The sequence below is a fragment of the Zeus faber genome, assembly GCF_960531495.2.
Source record: "Zeus faber genome assembly, chromosome: 9".
NCBI classification, from domain to species: domain Eukaryota; kingdom Metazoa; phylum Chordata; class Actinopteri; order Zeiformes; family Zeidae; genus Zeus; species Zeus faber.
Window position 1 is genome coordinate 13,000,020 of NC_137197.1, and position 23,835 is coordinate 13,023,854.

Below are 23,835 nucleotides of genomic sequence, written 5' to 3' on the forward strand. Positions count from 1 at the left end.
CAAGTTATTTGGTATCAATTGTGTGTTGGTCTGGACAATTTATTGCTATGGTATCAGTAACGTCATATGAGACTAGACATCTTCTGGGATTTCTGTAATATTGCGATATAGTAAAATGTTGTCCTTAAGGCGCAATTACTGTAAAGTAAAAAATGTATGTGATTTTCTGGACTGATAATATTCTGAATATTTCTAGTGTGTGTAAAAGCACCAATAGTCTTTCCCAAAATGTTGTCCCATTGTCGATATCACTATCTAAGGATATCATAATATCATGATTTTGTCAACATGGCCAAGCCCGTAATTACAGCCGATAACTGCATGTTTTTAAAGCCACATTTTCACAGTTTAGCATTGAATCACTGTCCTCTCTCCTCCTCCTCTTCTTCTCATTGTTCTTCTTCTCCCTCTTCATGCTATCACGGCTCATCTGTCTTGTCTCCACTTGTCTTTGTTTTTTAACATGGCTGCCTTAAGATCAATGCACTGAAGCTGCGGGTAAGAAGTCACATCCCCTCATCCATCCATCCGTTCAAAACGGCCTGTCTCTGTCACTGCCTCTATCCACACATTCAATCAACTCCAATAGCTGTTGTTTTCCGACCCCCTCATATTACTAATTCAGAATTTATTTTCTTTCTTCGTCTCAAACTGGAATTGCTCTTTCTATTTTTTATTTGTTTTGGTTTCAACTCCTTCAAACATTTGTCTCACCTGCAAATTTGTTTTGCGCTGAGATTCTACCGTGCATGTAGGTAAATAGCTGTGTTCAACAAATGAATGTTGTCTGGAGGAAAGGCTTGCGCAAACACAATTTTTAAATACATCAGTAAAATGAAATTAACGACAATCGCAAGTTGGCACATTGCAACTTAAAATGAAATGATATAATTACATAAAATATCATCATTCTTGCCTAATAACTGGACGTTTGAGCAGGTCTACATACTTGAGACACTATTTTTTTTGTTGTTGTAACGTTTTTGGACTCGTACAGACTTGATATAAATAATATTACCAGCTTGCATCGTCTGAGATGAGCTCCAGTGCATCTTGGGAATTTTAGGGTGACATCATCCCTGGCTTGTGAGGGACACCAAGGCCGATCAGCCTGGCAGCCGTGAGACAGGACTTTAACATGCAAGCAACACACGACTCAAAGTGTGTTTTGACTTGAGCGACCTGAGGGTGAAGGGACAAAGGAAAAGAAAGGGAGTTGGTAGTGAAGGGTCCCTGTCCTCCGTCCCCCTCCCAGAGTGTCGCCTGTCCCTTCCTGATCGACCCCTCGTCCCGCGCCACTGAGTGGCTGCGCACGCACCTCAAAGACCAGAGACTGGTGGTCACCAACCAGCAGGTAGGTACACACACACACACACACACACACACACACACACACACACACACACACACACACACACACACACACACACACACACACATCAACCGCATACAAACACGTCATCCACATACAGACAAACACTCATCTTAAAAAATATCCTTTTACTGGTTACCCTCCTTATTTGGGAGTAGATGCTAAAGTAGATTTTGCTTCTTCCTCAATTAACATAGATGAAACCCTAATCCAATTGGAGAGGTGTATTCTTTATCTCAATCCTATTTTTTTTTTAGTTATCATTCGCTATTCTTATTCTCATTCAGCATTCTTGTATGTCGTATGTATATTGGCGATCTTGTTTGTTATTTCTTGTTTGCTTGTTTTCTATTTTTATTTCATATTCTTGTTTCAACCTCTGTATTTTGTGAATGTTGGCACCTTCCTTGGCGAATAAAGGTTCTGATTAGAAGTTCAGAGTTTAAATGTGTGTGTGTGTCGGTGCTGCAGGACAGTAACTTCATGACGTGTCTGGAGCTGGCAGTGAGGTTTGGTAAAACCCTCATCATCCAGGAGATGGACGGAGTGGAACCCGTCCTGTATCCGCTTCTGAGGAGGGACCTGGTCGCCCAGGGTAATATCTCTCTCTCTGCCTCTCTCTCTCTCTCTCTCTCTCTCTCTCTCTCTCTCTCTCTCTCTCTCTCTCTCTCTCTCTCTCTCTCTCTCTCTCTCTCTCTCTCTCTCTCTCTCTCTCTCTCTCTCTCTCTCTCTCTCTCTCTCTCTCTCTCTCTCTCTCTCTCTCTCTCTCTCTCTCTCTCTCTCTCTCTCTCTCTCTCTCTCTCTCTCTCTCTCTCTTGCACATTGTTAGTCCCTGAGGTGTCAGACGGCAAGATGCAACTGTTCCATTTAATCTTTCGACTCGTAGTCTTTCAGCTCCTTCCGAAGGCAATGAAGGCAACTAAGTTATGTTTTTTGTGAGCCAATCTGTGTTTGTTCCGTATGTGTGCGTGCGTGCGTGCGTGTCAAGTGCTCATTAAGCCCTTATGGCTTTGAATGGTCTTATTTTCTATACAATGCACTATATACACACTGTAGCATCGCTGATCCAGAGCCCATGAGACAAGAGGCCATTTTATTTGAAGTGGCAAAGCTGAAACATCATCAAAATAGAGGGACGGTGTCTATTGAGTGTTCAAGATCAGTTCTCTATGTTCTGGTTATCTTCTTCTTCTTAATGGTCTGTAACAGCACACATTGTTCAGTTCATGACTAACCGCAGCTTTCCAAAAGCTTTGGGACATCCATTGCCAGCGGTACTACCCAAAGTGTTTCCAGCCCTTGATAGTTCCTCGCCAATTGTGAGGTGTTACAATGAAAATGAGAATAAACATTTGTTTGAATAAATCGAGAGGTGGCGATCCGGTTCAAACTAGATGACAGAGGGAGGGGACGCTATAGAGAGAGCAGTTCATCCCTTTTGCAAAGGGGGGTTTGAAAGTGCAGAGAGAGGGGAAGGGAGGCAGTGCTGCATTGCAGGCATAGTTAGGGGAATGAGAGAGGAGGGGGAAGGAGGGAGGGAGGGAGGGAGGCAGGGAGGGAGGGCAGGGGTGAAGACAGAATTAAAGTGACCACCGGAGCCTCGGTATTGACACAGTGGGTTAACGTTACTGTCAGCCACGGTGGTGACACAAAGGATGTTAGGTGAGGTTAGTAGGCGGCGGGGTCACTTGATATTCACTTTCCATCGCAATTGTTGTTGATTGTCAGCTTTGATTTGAGAGTATTCACATGAATATTGGTTTCATCATTTGGAAATAAAAACCCCTTTGTATGCATCCAGTCCCTTTTTTTATCTTTTCGGTTCACATAGGCGCTGTTTTTTTTTTTTTTTTTTTTTTTCTTGTTGGATGTCTTTTGTATGAAGTGACCATCTGAAGTCTCCCCTCAACATTGCCAGACTTTCAATATCTTCCAAGATAAAAAACAACCTCTTTGAATTTAAATGGATTCCCACTAGATTCAATTGGAAAAGCTAAACACATACTCATACTCACACACTATGGGATACACTAGATGGTTGGCAAAATGAGAGTGAGTCAAAAATAATTTAAGATGCAGGACATACTGTATGGATGAAAAACTTGAACAGTAGTTTCTCCTTAATAATTCCCTCGTTGACTCCAGAGGGAAAATTAGTCAGAAGAAGCTTCTCGTAAATGGTCGCTCCCTCATCATTTCTGGCTTGATTGCGATGAACGCTGCCTCCTTTTTCCCCTTCTTTTTGACTTTTCTTTCCCTTTCTTTTTTATAACCCCTCAGGTCCGAGGTACGTGGTTCAGATCGGTGACAAGGTGATCGACTACAACGAGGACTTCCGTCTCTTCCTGGCCACGCGGAACCCCGCCCCCTTCATCCCCCCCGACGCCGTCTCCGTGGTTACCGAGGTCAACTTCACCACCAGCAGGGCCGGCCTGAGGGGACAGGTGAGTGCACGTTATCACACACACATACACACACACACAGATGTACCCTGAAGTTACATTTGGGCCACGGGATTCAATTCCTAGATTTGAAACTGATGCAGATATAATGCCAAGAAGGATTCCTTTTTAGAGTGGGTGGCCCAGTGTTTCCCAATCTTTTTCCTGCCACGACAAACCTTTTACGATAAAATACTCCCATGGCACAATACTATCCTGTTCGGCATTAAAAACGTCACCGACATATAGAACTGTGTTTATTATTGTGGTCTACTTCGAGCTACAGATGTCTCTGGATTCAGACGTCGCGATTGCCTCTGCTTTGATCCTGTCCTGTGGCGGTGTTGAGGAGGTGCTGCTTTTTTTTTTTTTTTTTTGCAAAAAAGAAAAACACTAGCTGTAGTGCGCACCAAACACTGCCAGGTGGCACATGTGAGCAGTCCAGACAGGACTGGTATCGAAAGCCCGTTTCCCACTTGCACTGGAAGCCGTGAACCCACTGGCAATTGTTCCGTATTGGCGTCATGTGGAAACAGGATCAGGTCTCGATGTTCCGAATAAAGTCTTTCCGCACTCTTCCAAATCCCCCCACTCTTGACCTAGTCCCATTTAGGAAAATGTCGGAACGGCTGTGAAAGGAAGTATGTTGGAATGGAAGTGGTAACATTGCTGTAAAGTAGTGGTGGAGCCGAATATTCAAAACGTATCTGTTTTCAACATTCCGAAAAATGGCGAGTCCGAACCGTGGAGCTCGGCTGCAAAGACGAGAAACTGAAACACGTCCAGTCTCTATGGAGAAAGCTCTGTTATATTCTTACATTTTATCCTTTTTCTTCTAAAAAAATGCCACTCGGACCCTAGACGTGTCTTTCACGGTGCGACCGCGCTCTGATATCCAGACCGAGCGCTTCGCTTGCCCGTCGGCTGCACCGCAATGCCGAGCCAGAAATAAGCTTTATTCAGGGGCAGCAGCACTGAAATGAATATCAACATTTTATGTATTTTTTTCTTATTTATATTTGCATTCTTAATATCTAAATGTATACAAATTTAAGGACAACAAAGGGTTATTCCACAATTCAATATTGATACACTGGTGCCAAGTATCAATAGTATAATTATTAATACGTTATTTCTAAGAGTCCATCAGACAGACTGGGTAACTGAGCCGCCTCAGGGGCAGCAGCATCCCCCGCACACCTCACACCTCCACCCAATTGGAAAGTTTCCGCCGAACGACGAAAAAGTGATAAAACCCTGTTAGAAGGACAATAACACTGATAATATGCACACACACACACACACACACTGCCTCTAATTAATAGCGTGCCATTCTCATCTAGTTCCTGTGCTTGAATAAAATCAACACATAGCTTTTAAAAACCTTCCTGTGATGATTGAATGAGCTTTATTTTTCCTTAATTGTTCCCATTCCCCCTAGTGGGGCGGGGAATTTTATGAATTCAAAGGTGTAGCATTCTAGACCATGGGTTCTCAAACTTTTGGCTGGTGACCCCTAAAAGAAAAGTCTGTTTCAAGATCACGTCATCCCGACTCGCCGATGTTGGATCAAACAGCATAGTTGAGGACACGCACAAACCTCAGTGGAGTTGATACCCATGTGATTAGAATTTCAATAAAATGATGCCATTCGTGCTGGGTTTTTGCTGATTTGTGCTGCTATGGTTATTGGTTATTGCTATAGTTGTTGATATATTTAATAATAATTATAATTATTATTGAATAATAATAATAATATAGTAATTATTATATAATAATTAATACTCGCTAACACAAGCCGTTATGTAACTTTCCCTCACATTCGGGCCATATCGCTCAATGGGTGACCAAATGCCCAGATTTGTGCGGGATAATTTTCTTTTTTATTTTGTGAAAAATTATTATATGTTAAATATATATATATATATTATATATATATATATATATATATATATATAAAAAAAAAACCCAACACATTTTCCTTATTTTTGTGCATGTTCAGAAAATCATCTGGCGATCCCCAGAAAACATTTGCACAACGCACAGTTTGGGAAGCCCTGGTCTAGCCTATTGCAGTGGGACGTATAACATACTGTGCTGATGAGAGAATCACACTGGTTTAATAAACAAATTACTTAATAATATAAAATGATTCAAAATGATTTATGATTATCACCCTGACAAAAACACGGGCAACGTTCTCCCAGTTTGTGGAGTGCCCCATTAGGGAGAACAAAGAGCTGTTTGTATAGTCATTGAAATAAATAACAACATAAAACATCACATTATCGTTTTTTTATTATTTTTCGAAAATTATTATTCATTATTTTTATTATTATTATTGTTCTGATTGTGCAGGATTGAGGATTCAGTTTGATTAGAACAACGCTGAATAACCCTCACCCAAAGTTATTAAATCAGTGTGATCATTGAATGAAGGTGAAGATGATGAAGATGAAGATTGATTGATGAAGATTCTCTCTTCGTCACACGGCACACACACCACAACACATGCACTCATGCAGCGACGGCGACCAACACACACAGATGCCTTCAAATGGTGGCCGGTGAAAGGAATTCTCTGCTTTTATCCCATCCTGGCTTGTCCTTCCTCCGGGGGTGGGGCAGCCAGGAGCAATGGGCAGCGTACAGCCACGCGCCCGGGGACCAATCTCAAATGTCCATCGCTGGACGGACGGCGGAATTCGGCCATTTTCGACCTGTCCTACACTCTGCCTCTGGAGATGGAACCTTCTCCACCCGCTCTCTTGCTGCCTCCCGTTCCACGCTGCGGTGCAGCCGGCAAAGGACAAGCCGGGAAAGGGGTCCGTTGAAACCTGTTCTATCTGTTGTGACCCAAACGATTCGGTCATAACGAACAATTAATGAGGTCTAAATTTAAGTTAAAAAAAACGTCAAGGCATTTGGTGTAATTCGTATTGAATATGACTGATTTACACTTCCACCAAAATAAACTATTTTGACAGAATTAAATGATTCAATTCACAACTCCAATCTAACACTTCTGACTCTCGCTCAATGTGCTAGTCTGAAAATGTAACTAATCAGTTCCATCTGGAACTGATAAATTAGTACCGCATGGCATTTTTGACTTTGCAACACAGGAGCTTGTTGAAGTGGAATTTCAAACAATTCCTCAGCACATCTGGCAAACTCTCACAGCACAGCGGATGAAAAACCGTGGGGTAGAGCCTCCTGACAATTCAGCGGAGGCGTTAGGACTTATAAACAACAAGCAAGCGCACGCGCGCACACACACACGGACACAAACATACAGCACATGTGCGCACATGCCTCCAAATAAGATGCTTGATATTTCCTTGATGTTTTCCCCATCTTCCCTCAGGTTGTGTTTTCCTTGGAACACTTGATTTGGCTGATTGCGATTGTGCTCCTGTGCTATTACTCTGTCAGTCAGTGTTTGGGGGGGAAAAAAAGGCTTTTGTGCAAACTTGGGATTGAACAGTTGACTCATGAATACTGATGGGAAGTATCTTATAATCTGTGCCCCGGCCAACAAAGTATGTCTACCACGCAGGGTTCAGCGCTGAGCTCTTCATAAGCGTAATCCTTCCTGTGCCGCTGAAAGAGCTCTTGTGTGATGAAACAAAGCCGCAGCCAATTCATTACGTCTTTGTCGTGTACTTATGGAAATAGGATCATGTGGAGTAACAGGGCTGCGGGTACGATTATGATAATAATAAAAGTAAAGGGTGTTACAACTTATTATTACACCGCTCTGTGCTAATACTCGATTCTGATAAGGACCAATATCTGTTAATAATGACCGTTGCAGACCTGCCAACCTGCACGCATTTTGTATGCAAACCACGCAATTCTTGGTCAAAATACGCATGTACGAAATGCCAGCTGAAACTACGCAAAGATATATATATTATTGAACAGAAATCAAGCAATCAGCACAAAACAATACCGAACATTTATTCATTATTTAAACCACATCCCTCGGATTGGACCACATGTTATGACCTTGTGCCTGTGGTTCTGTAAGGCCTCCCCTCCCTCTCCTCTCACTCACTCAACATCCACTGATACGCAGCGGTACTTTATTATGCACCGACGCTGCATTGCTGAGGTAAAATGGGAAGTAGGGGAGTAATAATCAACCACAAAAATGTGACCGTAATTTTAACATATAAAACATGACCTGCACCGATGGATCTGCCGGTGACCCGAATCGGCCGGTTTTCAGCTTGATCGGCCATGACCGGTGATAAGCCGATCGGTGTCAGATATATTTTCAGCTTCTGTGCCGGTCAAATTGACACGCCATTTACAGTGCTCATGTACTGCACTCGTAAAAATGCTCCGAGTAGTCCGTATGTGCAGCTGTCCTATCACATGAGCGTGATCAGATCACATGATGTATTTGTCATTGACGTACAGCAGGTCAGACTGAAAAAAAATCTGAAGTTGGAATCGGCCAATCGGTGCATCTCTGGTTGGTAAACATGATCGGTAACTTAACAAGATGATGCATTTCAAGGGGTATATCCTAACGAGATGAATTTGTATACTGTATATAGTTAGCTGTAGTAGCTCACATACAATGTGATGAACCTCGTTACAAGACGACTACGGTGTGAATAACTGATTATTCTGGAGCCATTTAGCTGCAGTAACTCAAACACCGTTGAGAGCTTCTGTTACTATGTTGTGATACTCAATATATTTTCCCAAGGTTGGCGGGTCTGCCGTTGTCACGGGCAACCACTTCTCCACCGGGATTCGCGTCACTCGCATCACTCTGTCTTCATGCTCTTGCTAATTCTAACAGTGGCGGCGGCATCTTGTGATGCTGCGGCGGAAGGCTTGAAGAGATGAATGCTGATGTGTCCAATTTCACATTCATAACAGTTAATAGGTTTGTCATACGTAGGGAAAGTTTCTCTGGAGGGGGAATAGTTTGCTATGTTGTTGAAAGTGTGTTAAATAAATATTCTGTCTCAATGTAATGCGTTGGATAATGGCATTATCATTATCGCAAAATAACCCCCTTTAGAGTCGTACATCATCACCCTGTCATTTTACAATAATGTCACATTAACCCTCACTTAATCTACACGGGCACGGGTTGGCTTGAGTTTTTTGTTTGTTCTTAGGTAATTGCGCGTCGTTTTTTGCATTCCCATCCCATAATGTTTGTGTATGTGCGTGCCTGTGCACCAGCTGCTGGCCCTGACCATCCAGCAGGAGAAGCCGGAGTTGGAGACGGAGAAGACCCGACTTCTACAACAAGAGGAAGATAAGAAGATTCAGTTGGCTCTGCTGGAGGAGTCCCTGCTCGAGGTAAACGCACCTTAGTCAGACGCACAGAAGAGGCAGGACGTCAGACAAGCTGCCATCTGTCAGCTGCAGAATCCAAAGGTTTATACGAACATCCAATTAAAAGTGTAGAAGTAATGAGGACAGCTTTGAGATGTTGTATCCCTGCTACATGGCTCTTACACTCCGTGGCCACTTTATTAGGTACACCTTTCCATTACGTTGTAGGGACCACCCCTTTGTCCCCAGGAGAGCCTGCGTTCTTGGTTTGCTCAGATTGAACAAGGTGCTTGTAACATTCCTTACAGATTCTGCTCCATGTTGACATGGAGTTCAAACCACATCCCTTGGTCTGAACTCTTATTGGATTGAGCTCCATTGAAGTCCACTTAACCCATTTCCGTGTTCGTGGAACGATCTTGGGATGACGTGTGCGTTGTGACGCGGTGTGTAACTTTGCTGGAAGTAGTCACCAGAAGGTGGCTGCACTGTGGCCATAAAGGGATGCACATGGTTGAGCGACAATACTCAGGTAGGCTGTGGCATTCAAACCATTTAGAGGCCACGAAAACATTCCCCACCGCTGTGACACCACCACCGGCAGCAGCCTGGACCGTTGATACAAGGCACGATGGATCGATGGATTCAGGTGGTTTACATCTAGTTCTGACACTACCATCTGCATGTCACAGGAGATATCGAGATTCATCAGGCCGGGCCGTGTTTTTGCAATCTGGTTTCCAGTTTTAGTGCCCCCTGTGGTCTCACTTTCCGGTTCCTAGCTTCAGGAGTGGAACCGGTTGTGGCCTTCGTCAGCTTCAGGGTTCCAGGTGTTGTGGTTCAGATTCCCTGTTGGCTCTTCACGCTGTTGGAACGTCTGGTTATTTGAGTTTCCGTGGCCTTCCTGTCAGCTCTGACCGGTGGACATTCTCTCTCCTTCTCAGAAGCGCCGCCCACTGGACTTTTTTCGTTTTTGACACCATTCTCTGGAACCACTAGAGACTGTTGTACTGGAAGATCCCAGGCGATCAGCAGTTGGAGATACCCAAAACCGCCCTGTCTGGCGCCGACAATCCAGCGAACAATCCAACCATCCAAAAGTTAAATTTGAATGCCACATTTTGAGTTTCTCGCATTGTTACGGATTGGAGCTTGAGCTCAACTATCAAAACAAATGACGATGGAAACACAATAACAATACACACGCATAGACACCTAATGCAAGCACACACAACACTTTACACGGTTTACACGCACACTGAGGCCGGAGCAAGATGTCTGTGCTCCAGCAGCATGAGACAAATAATTATGGTGGGCGTGTGGGAGCGCAGCCCGACTTGACCTCCCCATTTCCTCACTCGGCTGCATTCTCATCTTCTGTTTGAATCGATTTAAATAATCCTGATCAATGTATGAGGCAGAGCCGCATCTGACTGGAAATGAAATCCTGATTTCTGGAGGCTTCCATCGCAAGACCAGGACGATGCCGCGCTCGTCGGATCCGTGGCAACTGCGTTTCTCCTCTCTTCTCTTCTCTTCTCTTCTCTTCTCTCTCGCTCTCTCGCCTCTCCTCTTTCTCCTCCTTCTTGTCATCTTTCGCTCACTTCCTCAACCTTTCCATCTCTGCTGCTCTCTTCACTGCCAACTTCAACTTTCTCTGTTTCTGTTTTGAAACCTCAGCCTCTCCCTCTCTCGTCCTCCATTTCTCTCCCCCTCCCTCCCTCTCTCTCCCCCTCTCTCCCTCTCTCTCCCCCTCCCTCCCTCTCTCTCCCCCTCTCTCTCTCTCTATCTATCTACTTATCTCTCCCTCTGTGCTCCCATCACTGCTTTGTCACCGCCAGCTTAAACTTGATAGTTTTCTGTTTTAAACCTGTCCGTCTGTCTCGTTCTCTCGCTCCCTCTCTGTCTCTCCCTCACTCTCTCAGACCCTGGCCACGGCTCAGGGGAACATTTTGGAAAACCGGGAGCTGATCGACAGTTTGAACCAGACCAAGGCCAGCAGCGCTCTCATCCAGGACTCACTGCTGGAATCACACCGGTTGCAGGCTTCGCTGGACCAGGTACACAGAATAACACACACACACACACATACACACGGAAACTGCCCAACTTTGTATTTGTCCTTTTGCCACACAAGTTTATTGGCAGCCAAATTCTCTGAAGAAGCAACTTAGCCAACTAACCTTTGATGCGGTGTGTGTGTGTGTGTGCGTATGTGTGTTATAATGCATGCATGCCATAATTCTATAAGTGGCAGTGTTGCCTCTTCCTCCTTTCTCTCCTGCTCCTCCCTTTCTCTTGTTTCTTCCTCGTATCATTCATCCTTTACGCTCTTATCACTCGTCCCATCCCTGTATCTTTTCCTGTGTTATCATCCTTGTTCTTCCAAACCCACCGCTTCACTCTTCAGTGTACAGTATCTGCTCCCATCTAACTCTCCCTCCCTCTCTTCTCCATCCTCCGGTGTTTTCTTATGTCCCCGAACCTCTTCCCAGGAGCGTGATGCCTACCTGCCTCTGGCGGAGAGCGCCAGCAAGATGTATTTTGTCATCACCGACCTGTCCAAAATCAACAACATGTACCACTTCAGCCTGGGCACCTTCCTGCGCCTCTTCCAGAAGGCTCTGCAGGACAAGAAGGTAAGCTGGAGCCGTGGAGCTCGCTTTTGCTTCCGCTGTGCCTCCATTGTGATTCTATTGTCCTTTTTTTTTTTCCCTGTTCGCAGTTGAATTTTAAGAATTGTTTGAGAGCTCTGACCTGCCCTACAACCGGAACTGACATCAAATGAACGGTCATTAAAAGCCTTGCGGATCACACACACATATACACACTTACCCTAAATAAATAATAACAAATGTAGGGTGCTTTGGAGTGACGATATAGTAAATGTCTTAACGCTTTCCCAAAACATAATTTTTTTTTTTTTTTTGGCCGATCAATTTAAAATGTTCTCACATATTTATACAGAGCGTGGTCAGCAATGATTAACACAAACAAAACGATCACATGATGATGTAGCAAATGAAACAAAAAAACATTAAAAGAATAAATGAATAAATTGATGTATACAGGTACTCCTCACTTAACGACCGAGCTCCGTTCCTACGACCAGGTGGTTAAGCCGGTCGGTCGATAAGCGAGGACCCGCCCCCTTACCGGTATTTCAGTCTTGCAGATTGAGAACGCTAGTGTAGTGAAGACTGACAGACCGCATGAATGAGACTGAGACTGAGAACGGTGATGAGATGTATACAGTGTATATAGTATATATAGTATTTCTAGTATATAAAGTGTATATAGTGTACATAGTATATATAGTAGGTATAGTATATATAGTATATACAGTGTATATAGTACATATAGTATGTATAGCATATATAGTATATACAGTGTATTTAGTGTGTATAGTATATAAAGGGTGATGCATGATGAGATGCTTGATGCTGAGAACAACCGTGGTATTGTTCGCAGCGTACAATACAGACTGGTCAGAGAGCTGGTCGTATATCTGAATGGTCGTTTATCAGGAAGGTCGTTAAGTGAGGAGTACCTGTACATAAATTTGTAAATACAGTAAATGAAGAGCATGCGTCCGTACACACAATATACAAAAACGGAGGTGAAGGTTGGCTAATCTCATTTAAACTCAATCACGCTCTGCTGCGGCCACTATGGTTCATTTGCGTCCAGGCTCAGGTGGGCTTGACGGCACTCTACACACACACACACACACACACACACACACACACACACACACACACACACACACACACACAGGTCCCAGTAAATATTCGTCGACTGCAATTTTTTTTGTCAGCATCAGTGATTGTTTCCTCTAAACTACGAGATGGAGGACATTCGTTCACACACACAAACACACACGCAAGTTTACACTCTACGCAAACAAATGATCATTGGATGGAAAGCGGGAGTGCAAATTCCCCAAATCCTATGTGAGCTGTTTGGTGTGCCATCCAAGAGTTTTTCCAGGCAGCAGCTGGTCACTGCTGTGTGTGTGTGTGTGTGTGTGTGTGTGTGTGTGTGTGTGTGTGTGTGTGTGTGTGTGTGTGTGTGTGTGTGTGTGTGTGTGTGTGTGTGTGTGTGTGTGTGTGTGTGTGTGTGTGTGTGTGTGTGTGTGCGCTATAACGCATGCTTGTATAACCACAATGGGCTTATATCTGTCCTCGTTGTTTAGCCCACTTGTGTGTTATGAGTGTGTGTGTCTGTGTGTTCATGTAATGTATGTGTGTGTCGGTCATATTGTTAAGGAATGAATGTTGCATAAACAACAACTGAACAAAAACAGCACCACTAATAAATAAATTAATTATTATATTCATGTGATTCATACATGTGTAATTCAACTTCCACTTAGAGGCACGTATGCACATGCGCACACACGCACGCACGCACGCACACACACACACGCACACACACACACACAGTTGTAGGGGCAGCTTGATAATGGTCCCACAGGGCTTAACTCAGCCTGGAGGCAACCGAGAGCCGGACAGGGACGGGCAGACTGATGAGGGAATAGTGAATGGGATGGAGGGCTAGGGACAGAAAGATGGACACACACACACACACACACACACACACACACACACACACACACACACACACACACACACACACACACACACACACACACACACACACACACACAGAGGAGAGAGAGAGAGAGAGAGGGGGAGAGAGGGAGAGAGGGAGCGCGAGAGACCTGAGGGATTTCCTCTTCATGCCTTTTCTCCCACCTCCTCTGATTCTCTTTGATATGTTCTCTCCTTTCTTTTCCTCTGACTTTCGGCGCTCCCCTCAAGCTTTCTGATTATCCTCCTCTGATTCCACTTCTCTCCTCTTGCTCGTCTTGCTCCCTCTTTTCTTTCTCACTAACTTTGTTAATTTGTTTCTTCTCCTCTCCTATCACCCTCTTTTCTTTTTTTTATAATCAATCCCTCTCGCTCTCTCTCTCTCTCCATCAGTAGTTTGAACACCACCGTTTTAACACAATTTGAGCAAATATTTCAGTACACTTCGGTTCACTGGCGATCCCACCCCAGTCCCAATTCATCACTCGGCGAACCTGAGTATCTGTTGAGTGTCCCCAAAAATCCCTCCCCCTCATTCTGAGAATGCTTCTTTTTTGGGGGGGTGGTGTTTTTTTTGTTTGTTTTTTTTAGGATGCTGAGAGCACCGATGCCAGGATCGCTGCTCTGGAGGCCTGTCTGAAGACTATGGTGTACGAATACGTGTGTCGCTCGCTGTTCAAGGTAAAGTCACTCACACTTTAAGAACACATCTGATGTTGTCAAGTTTTTATATGAAATGAACAAGAGTGAAACAAAACCACAATAGTTATGCAAGTTTGCAAACGATTTGTTTGTATTGACCAAATCTTTTAAATGGAGTCGGGAGTCACTTGGGCAAAAGAGTCGTGTGTTTGTTTTGTTCGTTTTGTTTAGTTTGTTTGGTTTTGTTTGGCTTGTTTGGACCCGTCGATCACAATCTGAAGATGATTACAGGATTACGTTCCCCTGGAAAAATGGCATCATTCATATTGAATTCATATTGAACTTTGCCTTCCGCCTAAATAAATAATTGTGACAGAATTGAATGATTCCTGAGAGAATTCCATTCATAACTAATAGCCGACTCTTCTGAAAATGAATCAGAATCAGGCTTTACTGACCAAGTACGCTGACGCATGCAAGGAATTTGACTCGGGTTCTTGCAGATATTTATCTTAATCCTCTGAAGTGAGTTTTTCCAAGTTTCACTTTAAGTGATATTTGAACGTTTGAATCTGCTTTCAACTTTAGCGTGATGTATTTTTTTTAGATGGCTGTCATCAGTAAATGAACAGCTTAGTAGTTGTGAGAAGATAAAATATATCTTTATTTTTATTATTATTATTTTTTTTTAACCTGTGCTGTCATTTAACTCTGTGCTGCATGCTGGGCATACAACGCAGAGTATTTGTGCCATTGCATCTTGGACAGAGTCTGAAGGTGGAGTTCAAGTTCTCAGCCTGCAATGCAACTCCTTATTATTCTTAAATCATCAAGAACTGCTGCAATAACTCTGTCCTGTGGACGGCCTGTAGAATGACAAGAGCACAGTTTTTGGTTATCGAGAACCACCACCCTCTTAAGAGAAATATTTTATCATGTTCAGGTCTATAAACAACTGATCACTACTCCAAGAGGGGGAGAATCACCACGGATGAGACAAATAAACATAGAACCAAACATTTACACAAAAACACAACCATTGGGCATCAACAACATGTATTTAAAAACAGCTAATTAGGTCCAGGAAAACTAGAACTAGAAAATAAAATATATATTTGATCGGAATCGGCAGATAGTTAATGTTGCGGTATCATCCTGTCTGCACATGAAAGTATGTACATTAACATACAATTAAACAAAAATTTGAATTTTGGCCTGAAATTATTGCTTTTTAATGGAAAAACAGAAGAAAATATAAGAAAAGAAAAAGGAATTCCCTGAAGATGTGGGGGAAATTGGAGTCAATACGATATTTTCTATAGTGCACTTTCAACACACACACACACAAACAAACACACGCTACTCAGAACAACATGGCAACGGGGTGTCAACTATTGACTAACACAGCAGTCCTGGCATTGATGAGGCAATAAACGGTGTATGTATGTATGTGTGTGTGTGTGTGTGTGTGTGTGTGTGTGTGTGTGTGTGTGTGTGTGTGTGTGTGTGTGTGTGTGTGTGTGTGTGTGTGTGTGTGTGTGTGCGTGCGTGCGTGCGTGCGTGCGTGCGTGCGTGCGTGCGTGCGTGCGTGCGTGCGTGCGTGCGTGCGTGCGTGCGTGCGTGCGTGCGTGCGTGCGTGCGTGCGTGCGTGCGTGCGTGCGTGCTCGCTCGCTCGCTTGCTAAATTTATGCATGAGAGGCGCATCAAGACAATGTTGAAATGTCGCGCTCGGAGCCACTCAGATATTCCACTTGTCAGCCATCTTTCTCTCTGCCTCTCTCCTGATTTCCCTCTTGTGTGTGTTTCCGCCTTCTCCCCTCTCATCAGCCTCTTGTCCTCTCTGCATCTCCTCTCCTATTGTGGGGGCAGAAGGCAGAGAACCATCTGAGTCGGACATGATGACATGGCGTCCTGTGGGACGCACAGAGGCCCGGTCCATCTGATTGTCAGTGCTGGAGGCACAGTGCTGTTTATTGTATTAGAGACTGCAGCTCACACCTGGAGAATCAGATGGTCAAATTGGACCTCTAGGCTTTCCTCGCAGCTGAATAGTCAAATTCCTTGTTGGATTCTTTCTAGATAGAAATGCAGGGAAAGCTCAAGGCTCGGGATCAAATGCCGTGGCCCAAAGGAGCATTGCGAGATGGTTACATTGAGTCATTTGGGAGGCATGGTGGCTCTGCAAGGAGGTCCTGGGTTCAAACCCGACTGAGGCCTTTCTCTGCAGGACTTTCATGCGGGCCGCCATAAATGGGTAAGTCCACCATGCATGGGTAAGTCACACCTGCGGATGCCCCACGAGCAAGGCATTGGCTGTAGAGCAGGAGTTGGTCCCTAGGCGCCGTGCTGCAGCTGTGCTCTGCTCCTAAATAGAGGGATGTGTCAGATGCAGAAGGCAAACTTTCTTCTTCTCCTACTCCAGCTGAGTGCTTGATCATGGAAGAGAGACGTTGGAGAGACGAGGGTATTGCATAACCAAAGTATTGCATCCCCATCTTTTTTTAGCCAAGTTTGACCTGGTGACCAGGCAGCCAGCTCGGCATCAAAGTTCCCCGCAATAGTGCCGAGTTCTGCATTCCTGAAGTTTACTGTTTGTGTCTGCGTGTCACTTGCTGTGTCTTGCTGAGTGTGTGATGCGTGAGCCGTCCTCCAGAGTGATCCACCCTCTCCTAATGAGTGTTAGCAGTCAGACATTGTGACGAAGCCTCATTTAGAGTTGGAGTTAGGATGCAAGGTGCTTCTGACCAATTCACCTCATACATGGGGCATGCTGTGTCTATCGCATTTATAGGTCAGTGTACGTGCATCTGTGTATTTGTGTCTTTGCTTGACAGTGTGTGTTTCAGTCCATGCATTTGTTTGAGCCACATGAATAAACGTTGAGTTCAGGTGGGTTTAAAACGCTCAGATTCAATGACCGGATTCACTGAACTTCAGACAGACGTTCCATTAACACCAATCTGTGCTGTTTACCTTTTTCATTTTTACTTTTTTTACCTTAAAGGTTTAAAAAAACAACTTTTAACCCTTACCATAAAAACATCCATTTATAATACATTTACATTTTTATTCTTTTTATGATTATTTGTATTTTATTTTATTTATTTGTATTTTATTTTTGACCACCCCCCCCCCTTTTTTAAATCCCATGAAATTCTATAGGCTCTAAATTGTTTCAATACTATATGTTTTTAATGGTGAATACTTGTCCTTGAATTGAACATGTTTAATTAATTAATGATATTCAAATGACAAACCAAAATAGGTAATTTTTTTTCTTTGTGTGTGTTTGTTTCAGCAAAGCCTCCATGCCTCTCCTTGTCTTTTCTTTTTTTCATCTTTCAGTCTCTCTCTCTCGCTCTCTCTCTCTCTCTCTCTCTCTCTCTGTAGGTGGCATTAGGATAAGCATCTTGATTAGCTGCTGTTTCTTATCTCTCCCCCTCTTCTCGCAGGGAGATAGGAAGAAAGAGGGAGGGAGGGGGTGACGTGGTTACGGTTGTTATTGCTGCGTCAGAGCCCCTCTAGGCCTCGCTCTGTGTGACCGATGCAAACTCTTCTAATCGCGAAACTGGCGTGATCTGAGGAACACAAAGTGATGGTTGTTCGCTGTAGGTCTGGGGGATAAGCTGGAACCACATATCTCACCTCAGCCAAATAGTAATAATAATAATAATAATAATAATAATAAACAAAATAGCCAAATATACAAAAATTACAAGAATATACTCAATGTGATTCTATGCACAGGACAAATTACATTAAAAGGCTATGGCAGGGTGTAGTGAGTATAACATTTAAATATAGATGTATATTATGGACAGGATGAATAAATATGTACTCTATAATACGAGCATGGATAACAATGGATGTGTAGGTCTAAATCATCACTTTTGGCGTTTTCGGACTAACAGTTCCGGGGACTCCCTAAGGGTGGAACTAGGAACTGGGGAGGTCCGCTGAGATACCTTCAAAGGCTTTTTTTTCTGTTTGCATTTGCACCGCCAGTAGGGACGCTGACATCACGTAAGCCACAGGGGTTTCAGCACGTATTCAGTCTTTGCCTGGGTTCCAGACTTTTGAATTCGTCCACTTCACCCAGTCGACTGATTGTAATGGTCTTGCATCATGACATGAAACAGCGATTTCTCGGTTGAGAAAAATGAACGATTAGCCAAGCAGCGCCATGGGCAGGTGGAATTAAGGATTAGCCAATGTGCGCCGACGGGGGACTGACAATTACCCAATCAGTGCCACGGGCGGGACTAACGCCGCTGGAGGAGTAATAACAATGAGTCTGTCTGCTCCCACACCACGAGGCTGTTCTGATAAAAAGTACAAATTACTTACTTTTTCGTTTTTAGTTCGCTCCACTCCACTCTTAAAATCCTGGCAAAACAGGTAAGTTGCATGGCTACGCATCAGTGTCGAGTTAAAATGACATCAGATAAAGGCGCATACGTTGGTCTCTTGGGACTGGTTAGGGAAAAATCAAATCGCCCTCCACACAGAAATCGCTTAGAGTAGACACCGTCAGACGGAAGATGGAGATGGAGTGTAACGAGGTGACAATTCCGTCTGATATCAGGGTAATTTAGTCTATAAACGTTCACGTATTTCACCTTATCTGTCCACCAAAATCTGTTTTTGTAATAAATTAAATAAATACATCGACAATAACCGCCAAGTGTACATGGGCTGGTCCCCGCCCAGAGAGATGCGACTCGAGCGGAGCGGACTGTCCTCTGTGCGATGGACCGGCGTGGGACCGTGGACTTGTGCCGGTCAGTCCCTGCCCTGGAGTAGGAGCTAAAAAAAAGTCCCTCAAAACGGCGTTCTAAGAACTACGATCGTTCCTAGTCCCTGCAGTGCGGACACGAAAAAAGGGATGGTTCCTCCAAAGGCTCTTAGAACTATGAAAAAGTTCCTGCGGTGCAAACACGCCTTATGTTATTGCAAAATCATTCCAGTGTCAACAGTTTTATTACGGTATTATTTGAATGCATACATACAATACACAGACTATCTGTATATGTTCAAACAATATTACTTCAATTTATATTGATCCATCCATCTCTGTCATCCATCCACCTCTCAGGCTGACCAGCTGATGTTTGCCATGCACTTTGTCAAGGGGATGCACCCAGAGCTTTTCCAGGAGAACGTGAGTCGTGAGTGAATTTGTAATGATGGTTGTTAAATTGAACCACTGTTGATCTAACCTAGAAAACACTCTTCTGTGCAGGAATGGGACGTCTTCACCGGATTTATAGTTGGAGAAATGTTTAGGAAAGAGGTGGGTGCGCTGCATGTTCATCCAGCGCGTGCATGTATTTGTACTTCCTGGTGTTTGTTTTCCTGAAAATGAGTGCTTGAAAGATCAACCCAAGCTCTACTACATCTCACTCTGGCTCCTTGCACCTCAACAGGAGTTCCCCTCTTGGATCGACCAGGAAAGGCATGGAGTCCTGGCCATTTTGAAAGTAAATACACAAATGATCACATTAACACGACAAACACGACAAAATTCTGAGACCTTGCAATTTAGCAAAATTGTTGAGAATTTTCCGTTTCAAATGTTGTGACTTTTATACCACCTCTATCACTGCATCGCATACGGTATCGATTATATATGGTGTTTACACTATGTTGAATTGGAAGTTTATTTTCTAGAATAATAAGTCTTCAGTTTTAGAAAATCAAGGAAAAGATGAGGACTAAACTATTTCCAGTTGTCATCATAGGAAGTGATAACAGTTTACTCTTTCTTCATTGGTAGTAGTCTAAAACCATTCGTTTTATACCCACAATTTTACTGCAAAAAAAACCCACATAAAAATATGCATATTGTATTGTGAGTTTTGAAAAATTGGTTATGGGGCTCTGAAACCTTTTCATCATAGGGGCAAAATTGAGCATCTTCAGTCCCAGTCTGAGACCTAGTCTAATGTAACATTTCTTTACATGAGGAGAAATCAAACAGGGCATTTCATGTCCTAATGCCAAATGCTCATAAATCTAAGTGTACTCAAGTCATATTGCATGAATGTATAATGTTACTTTATTTAAATCATAGTCCCTCTCTGTTTTATTTGTCAGGATGGAAACAAAAACATATGCATCATTCGTGTGTGTGTGTGTGTGTGTGTGTGTGTGTGTGTGTGTGTGTGTGTGTGTGTGTGTGTGTGTGTGTGTGTGTGTGTGTGTGTGTGTGTGTGTGTGTGTGTGTGTGTGTGTGTGTGTGTGTGTGAATGATGCATATGTTTTTGTTGTCCCCTCACCATGCATAATGCACAGAAAATAAAGCGGTGTTAACTCTGCCCTTATTTTTTTTTAGTTTTTCTCTTAAAAAATAAAAATGAACCGATAAGAGTACCATTAAAGTTCCGGATCAATAAGCAGTATCCGTAAGAGTAGTGGTACTGTTAAAATCCTAACGATACTCATCCCTACGAGTCATGACCCGTTCCTCCGTGCCCCGTCCCCACACTGTTTTTAGTTGTTTGATTTGGAGGATCTGGGCAGGGCCAACGGGGCGCATGGAGAGCCGTGTTCATGTCCGGAAGCGTATAAAAATGTATTTATAATATATTTACTTATTTATAACTCCCTGTTGAAATGTTATTTTGCAAGCTTATATCTGTTTTATCCTGTTATTGTAATGCACACTGAAAACAGCTGCTCGAGTTGAAGAATCTCAGTCGACTGACGGGTTTCCAACTTATGATCGGACTCATCGACTTTCAGGGGGCATCCCTAAAATAAATAAATATATATATATATATATATATATATATATATATATATATATACACTGTATATGCAATCTTCTCTCTTTTGCCCAACTTTTCTCCCAGCTTTTTTCATCTCTTCGTCCCCAGACCACCTTTCCGGCCCTGTACCAGACTCTGTGTCTGAGCGACGCAGACCTCTGGCTGTCCTTCTCCCGCAGCTCACACTGTGAACAGGAAGTCCCGTCCCTGGTCGCCAAGAAGATTACTCCCTTCCAGCAGGTCAGCCACTAATCGACCAGCATCCAGTCTGATCAGCCACACAGCACTCTTATAGCAATGCATTGGCTCGACTGCTTGGTGTAGTTTACTGAGTTTATTCCAATGATGTGTTTCTCAAAATGGGAAATCCACACAAAGCACAGTCTACGCGATAACAATTTCAAGAAGCACATTGTTGTATACCAAACCATTCCCTCTAAGCCTGCAACCGGCTGCTTCCCTTCCCAGGTCTTACTGGTCCAGGCCATCAGACCGGACAGACTGCAGAGTGCCATGGTGGCCTTCGCTTCTGAGGCTCTGGGTAGGTGACCATCTTTCCATTTCCCTGCCCAAGACAACCTGCAGTCCACCAACCAACCAATTTGTTTCTCTAGCTGCTGTGTGTCTGGGGAAGCTCCTTAGTTTGGCTTCCAGTGCTAGGAGCCTTTGCCCAGCCTTTCCTTGGGGCTCTTGGTTATTGTGTATACTTGGCTTCCAGTCTTGGTCTCCAAGGGCGAACTTGTCTGTGGCTTCCAGGTCTTGTAGCTGCTGGAGCGACTTTGGGATTACTGTTGCCATGGCGTAGAGTAGCTCATTGGTTTTCGCTCTTGGTGGTAGTGGGGATTGTGATAGCGCTTTAATGACATCTGCTAGCATAGCGTACGGTTGGGTTGGCAACTTTTCACTGAGCCAAGGCGTCTGCTGTGGAGGCTGACAGTAGTTGGCTTGTTTACAATCTTCATCCTCATGTCAGCTGTGGTTGATAAGGAACATGGTGGTGTATGTGTGGGTGTAGTCCCTCCTTCCTCTATGGGTGCAGATAGTATCTCCGGGCCATCAGTTGTGATGACTGCTTACTCTAAACTATGTTTGGACATCGGACAACTTGATTCTCAGCGACGGATATGGGTGTTGGTCATTTACACATCCGTAGTTCCCTCTCATCAAGCTTGGTGTTGTATCTTGTCAATGAATGGTTTGGTCCAGTCGGCCATTTGCCATTGTGTTCTGGTTCCCCAGCATCTGACGTCAACATCTGACGCAGACCTTGTTAATGTAGGTAGATGTCTGAACTGATATGACTCTTTGTTCTCGTCTCTCTGTCCAATTGGATGTAGGTAAGTACTGTTTATAGTGTTGACGCTTTACGGGAGAGAGACAACTCAATGCTATCCAGCTGTGAGTTGAGTAGGATCAGCAGAAACGGGTCCCAAAGAAATGATTTACTGGCTCGATAGAGGACATGGAAGCAGCCGGATACATTGGTAAATACCTAAAATACATCTGGCTTTTTCATATTTCGACTTAATGTTTACGTTGCCACTAACCTTAAAGCCCTATACGCTTTACATATCCTCAGCTATTGCCCCTTTTTTTTTTTTGTCTCTGCGATGCTTATGAGAATGTCGCAGTTCCATATTTGATCTCATCCCTCGTGTACATTTGTGAATATGTGCATACAGCTTGAAAATACCATCAATTATTTAATTTGCAACCAAATGAACTTCTTTGGGAGGATTTTTACACCCATATGGTGGTGGTTCAGTATCCAAATGGGTCTACTGCTGAAGAGCAGAGAGACACTGCAGTGATTAATACATACCCATTACTCCTCATTTGTTTCTCTCTCTCTCTCTCTCTCTGTCTCTGTCTCTGTCTCTGTCTCTGTCTCTCTCTCTCTCTCTCTCTCTCTCTCTCGCTCGCTCGCTCTTTCTCTCTGTGTGGGTGTGTGTGTTGAGGACTGATGAATGTGTGGTGATTTCTCTTCATTAGCCCAGCGGGTTCATAGTTGTGAGGACAGAGCAGCATGATTGGTTGATTAGCCCCGTGGTGTGAGAGCAGACTGACTCTTACACACTGGGGTTACAAATGCCTCTCTCTCTCTCTCTCTCTCTCTCTCTCTCTCTCTCTCTCTCTCTCTCTCTCTCTCTCTCTCTCTCTCTCTCTCTCTCTCTCTCTCTCTCTCTCTCTCTCTCTCTCTCTCTCTCTCTCTCTCTCCCTCTCCCCCCTTATTGCTCTCGTCACTTCTCCTCTTCTTCCTCTGCCTCTGTCTCCTCTTACCTCCTCTTTATGTTCCAACAACACGGTTGCAAATTTTCTCCCCTGCCACAAAGTGCCGGCCTGAAAGCTGACATTTTCCTCCAATTAGTTTATTTTGGTCCCGTCCACTGGAAACATGTAATAGCTGCATATGTTTTTACATACAGATTTTTTTTTTTCCATGTAAGTACGCATTTGTTAGCTGTCATTATGCAAACAAAAATATCTACTTTTTAATTGTATTAAAATTTTAAACCGGCTATTATTGTTATCATTATTTTTATTGTTTCTGTCATACATACAAATACATCATAGTTTCCAGTTGAATGTGATACAGTCAGCCTTAAGGCCATTATGGGCTGTTTTTTGTACAGGACAACTCACAAGTGTCGTTACAGAAGCTTGTTGTTTTATATTCCCTGTATAAATCTGCAGATATGACCCTAAACACA

At 43.6% G+C, this 23,835-nt stretch overlaps 1 protein-coding gene across 1 annotated transcript in view; it reads left to right on the forward strand.

The window, feature by feature from the left end:
• dync2h1 (dynein cytoplasmic 2 heavy chain 1) overlaps positions 1-23,835 on the forward strand; it is a gene marked incomplete at its 5' end in the record, with an annotated part of 163,522 nt that overhangs the window by 86,617 nt on the left and 53,070 nt on the right. The window contains 12 exons of the mRNA XM_080007116.1: positions 1,256-1,354; positions 1,844-1,967; positions 3,653-3,816; positions 9,025-9,144; positions 11,046-11,180; positions 11,616-11,759; positions 14,304-14,393; positions 19,450-19,515; positions 19,597-19,647; positions 19,781-19,834; positions 21,233-21,364; positions 21,593-21,665. Of these exons, the coding sequence (XP_079863242.1) occupies positions 1,256-1,354; positions 1,844-1,967; positions 3,653-3,816; positions 9,025-9,144; positions 11,046-11,180; positions 11,616-11,759; positions 14,304-14,393; positions 19,450-19,515; positions 19,597-19,647; positions 19,781-19,834; positions 21,233-21,364; positions 21,593-21,665 (1,252 nt within the window). The remainder of the gene's footprint in view (positions 1-1,255; positions 1,355-1,843; positions 1,968-3,652; positions 3,817-9,024; positions 9,145-11,045; positions 11,181-11,615; positions 11,760-14,303; positions 14,394-19,449; positions 19,516-19,596; positions 19,648-19,780; positions 19,835-21,232; positions 21,365-21,592; positions 21,666-23,835) is intronic.